Source organism: Cynoglossus semilaevis, chromosome 1 (genome assembly GCF_000523025.1).
Source record: "Cynoglossus semilaevis isolate Cse_v1.0 chromosome 1, Cse_v1.0, whole genome shotgun sequence".
NCBI lineage: Eukaryota > Metazoa > Chordata > Actinopteri > Pleuronectiformes > Cynoglossidae > Cynoglossus > Cynoglossus semilaevis.
In genome coordinates this window covers 1,597,226-1,601,479 of record NC_024307.1, presented here as the reverse complement: position 1 = coordinate 1,601,479, position 4,254 = coordinate 1,597,226, and the positions used below count along the sequence as shown (strand labels likewise).

The 4,254-nt window shown below is 45.4% G+C and overlaps 1 protein-coding gene across 1 annotated transcript in view; it reads left to right on the top strand.

Annotated features, from left to right (window-relative positions):
* Positions 1 to 3,250: 3,250 nt before the first annotated feature.
* The window catches only part of crybg1a (crystallin beta-gamma domain containing 1a), a 31,668-nt gene continuing 30,664 nt past the window's right edge, over positions 3,251 to 4,254 (top strand). Inside the window, 1 exon segment of the mRNA XM_025058415.1 lies at positions 3,251 to 3,389. Within this exon segment, the coding sequence (XP_024914183.1) occupies positions 3,261 to 3,389 (129 nt within the window). The 5' untranslated portion in view covers positions 3,251 to 3,260.

Below are 4,254 nucleotides of genomic sequence, written 5' to 3'. Positions count from 1 at the left end.
CCCCCCGAGGGTGAGTCAGCAGCTGGAACCGTTCCAGCCATTCATCCAGGAGCGCTTTCGTTTTGACAAGTCGACTAAAAACCAACCTCAGCAGCAGCAACTGGGGCAGTTGTCGGGTTAGGCAACAAAGGTTTGGTGGAATTTGTTGTGCAACAATTTTTTTCCGTTATTAAATGCGGCTTAAATTCGCACAAAAGAAAGATTTACGGCGTTCGTCACAGGAAGTTGACGGCGTCAGGTAAAAAAGGTGGATTTCTGAACCCAGGGTTCTACCCCAGGGTTCTACCCCAGGGTTCTACCCCACTCCATTAACTGCTGCTGGTTTTTACATTTCTACGACTGTTGTTCAACGACTCACTGGTTTTCTATTTCAACTTCAATAAGACGCCGAGGCCACGCCCACTGCTGCTCTCTGATTGGACAGAAAAACAGTATCCAGTGTTACTGCCTTTGTGCACGTGCTGCTGCTGAAAAACAGTTCTGTGTCCGGGTGCCATCGGTTCCAACCTCTGGTTAGAAAACCAGCCTGACAGGCTAACGTTAGCAGACAGGCTAACTTTAGCAGACAGGCTAATTTTAGCAGACAGGCTAACTTTGACAGACAGGCTAACTTTGACAGACAGGCTAACTTTAGCAGACATGCTAACTTTAGCAGACATGCTAACTTTAGCAAACAGTTTTTTTTCTCTTTAACCTTTTTTAATTCATCGTTGATATTTCCTTTTGCCAAGACTGTAGGAAACAGGTCAAGAGGTCAAGGTGTATTATGGGAGATGTAGTTTATGGTAAATCCAAAATCAAGACTAAAAATACTGGCCGTGTCCACCATTCACATAGGTATAAATTGGTAGGAAAAAAGTGCCCACTAAAGTGACGTGGTGTGCCGTCTTTGGCCCGTGGGCCTTAGGTTTGTTGTACTTCTCTATTGGTTTCATTACCTACTGATCTTAATTTAAATACGTTCCGTCAACTTGGACTCACCCCATAGTTGTAGCCCGCGTCGGCCACACGGTGGCCAGGAATCCTAGGACCGCTGCACCGTCACAGCTGCTAGCATTAAGTGTTAGCATTATTTCATCAACTCTGTTGTTGCAGAAAAATACCTGAACTGAAGGTCCTGGATCAGGTCCTGGATCAGGTCCTGGATCAGGTCCTGGATCAGGTTCTGGATCAGGTTCTGGATCAGGTCCTGGATCAGGTCCTGGATCAGGTTCTGGATCAGGTTCTGGATCAGGTCCTGGATCAGGTCCTGGATCAGGTCCTGGATCAGGTTCTGGATCAGGTCCTGGATCAGGTCCTGGATCAGGTCCTGGATCAGGTCCTGGATTCATGTGATTCTGAATAAGTCTCTGAAATTCAACGGAAATCAATCATCATTATTATTATTATTATTATTATGTGATAATAATAACAATAATGATAATAATTATCATTATTGTTATTATTATTGTAATTATTATGTGATAATAACACTGTTAACTGTTATTTTCTTCTCAGATATTTCTGACCTCCAACATTATTACAAATTTTAATCATTTTAAATTTTTTATATGATAAATAATTTTATATTAAAATATGAATAAAAAATATAAATATAAAAAAACTGCTTTGAGTCCAAATGTGAGCCTCGGGTCAAAGAGGCACAAATACTTTTCATGAAAATACTGCAGTACTGAAGTACTGCAGTATTTTAGAGTGGAACATTGAACTGGAGTTTTCAGTGATCCTGCACAGAAATACTGAAGTATTTCAGTACTGCAGTATTCGTAGTGTTTCGGACTTCAAACGTCAGTCAAACAAAATCCTGGTCCAGATTTTTCAGGAGAACTCGGTGAGTTCCAGTTCCAGTTCCAGTTCCAGTTCCAGTTGCAGTTCCAGTTGCAGTAACCAGTTGCAGTAACCAGTTCCAGTTGCAGTAACCAGTTGTACTGCAGTACTGCAGTACTGCAGTGGTAGAAGGATCGGTTCCAGTGAATGTTGACTCACAACATTTCTGTCCTGATTTAATCTCCACGTTCAAACACTGGAACTCTGTCCGTGTGGAGACCGGAGTCAGACAAGTCGGAGCGGGTCCGTGCCCCGCGGCTCCCCCCGCTGACAGAGGCAAGAATTTCAGCCTGAACTTTTCTTCCACTGTGTCACGGTCTTCAGTTCGTTTTCTGTGGGTTTTAGGTTTAGTTTGGAAAAGTTCGGAGCTGTGGGGTCAGGGTCAGGGTCAGGGTCAGGGTCAGGGCGTGTACTTTCATCACCTCGTCTCATGGTGGGTTTGTTCCTCTCACCTGCACCTGGGGGCGCTCTCTCTGTTTAGGAGGGAAAAAAGAAGAGACGTCAGATCTTTTTAACGGTTCATCGTGTTCTACAAAAAAAAACAAAAAACAACAACAACAACAACAACAACAACATCAACAACAACATCAACAACAACATCAACAACAACATCAACAACAACAACATCATCTCTTTAATGCTGTTTACCATTTATTGGGATTTATTGTTGATACATTTCCTGTTGCTAAGCCTTTACCATGAGGAGGGAGGGGGTGAGAGGAGGGGGGGGGGGAGTTACATGAACAACATTTAGGAAACTGACTTCCTGCTACTGCAAAACTGAGCCAACTCCACCCTCTGGTGGAGGAAATCGAGTATTGCAGCTGTCTTGTGATTGTGACGTGATGACTGGGGCAGTGGTTAAGGAAGTGGACCTGGGACCAGAAGGTTTCAGGTTCGAGTCCACCAAGTGAGCCTGGCACCGTCCCCACTCACTGCTGCCCCCTGCTGACTGTGGTGATGGGTTAAAAGCAGAGGTCACCTCACCTCCTCACCTCTCACCTCTGTACTAGAACACTCGTGTGCGGTCTAATTGCTGAGCTTTCTCTGTGCGGTGTTAAAAGGTCGGTCTGTGGTCCCCCAGCTGCACAAACGGAGAGCGGGAACGTCAACACGTGTCAACACGTGTCAACATGTGACCTCATCTTTACTAACTAATGATCCAGTGTTAACACAAACAAGAAAACAAGATCCACCCCTGCTCACTTCCCACAGTGAGCAGCAGGGGGCAGTAGAAACACGTCCAAGTTCATATTCAGTGGGAAAAGTTTGAAAAACCCAAACACCTGGAACAATAACATTTCACAGTGAGGAGTGGAACAATAGAAGATGACATAACATCCTCCCCCCCCCCCTCCCCCCCCCCCCCCCCCCCCCCCCCCCCCCCCCCCCCTCTGTGTTTCCTGCCTCGCTCTTGCAGGAGCTACGACCAGATGAGCGTGACGACTGAATGCAGTTTCCAGACGGAGTCGGACTGGGACCCTCAGTCGGAGGCTGCCTCCGTGATGAGCTTCGACATGTCTCAGCCGTACACCCCCACCTCACCCTCCAGGTCCTTCAAGGTGGGTGACCTTTACCCTCTTCACAGGTCATGTAGCTTCACTGAGGAATGAACTGTTAGAATGTTGTACTGCGTGTACTACTGCAGTGAATGTAGTAGTGTGAGAGTACAAACTGTCCATGATTTACTGCAGCAACGACAACAACAACAACAACGACAACGATGACAACAACAGATTTTTTCAGTTTTTTTTAACCTGTTTTTCTTCACGTCCGTCTGTAAAGCTGACCTCAGACCAGTGTGTTAGACTCCTCACTGCCACAGCACTGACCCCTGCTGGTCTGTTGTTCTTCAGTTCCTCTGGTCTGTAACGGTGCTGTTAGCTCTGCAGACATAAAGAATGTTGTAAGAATCGTTATCGTGTTTTCGTACAATAATGAAAACCCGACAACACAATGTCTGTGTATATGACAGTGAAAGTCACTAGATGGCAGCATTGCAGCTCATTCTATGGATCTATTCATCCCTTAGTCAGCAGGTGGCACTACACTTCCTTCACCACCAGGCCGCCGCTGCCCCGCTATATCGGTGAAACAACAGACCAACTACAGCGTGTCTGACTGTAGCTACATACCTGTGTCATGGTTCACAGTACACTGTACATGCAGTACTGCAGTACTGCATGTACTGGGATTCTGTCAGTGTGGAGAAGAGAGAGGATCAAAGTGAAAAACTGTAGTTTTTCAGCCCAAAATACACACTTTAACAACGAACTGAATATCATTCAAACTAAAACATATAACTGCAAGTGCAACGCAACATTAGCTCCGTTCAGAACACAGTACTGTGTGTACAAGAGTACACACAGTACTGTGTGTACAAGAGTACAAAAAACACACAGAAGAAACAGAAAATGAACAGCAGGA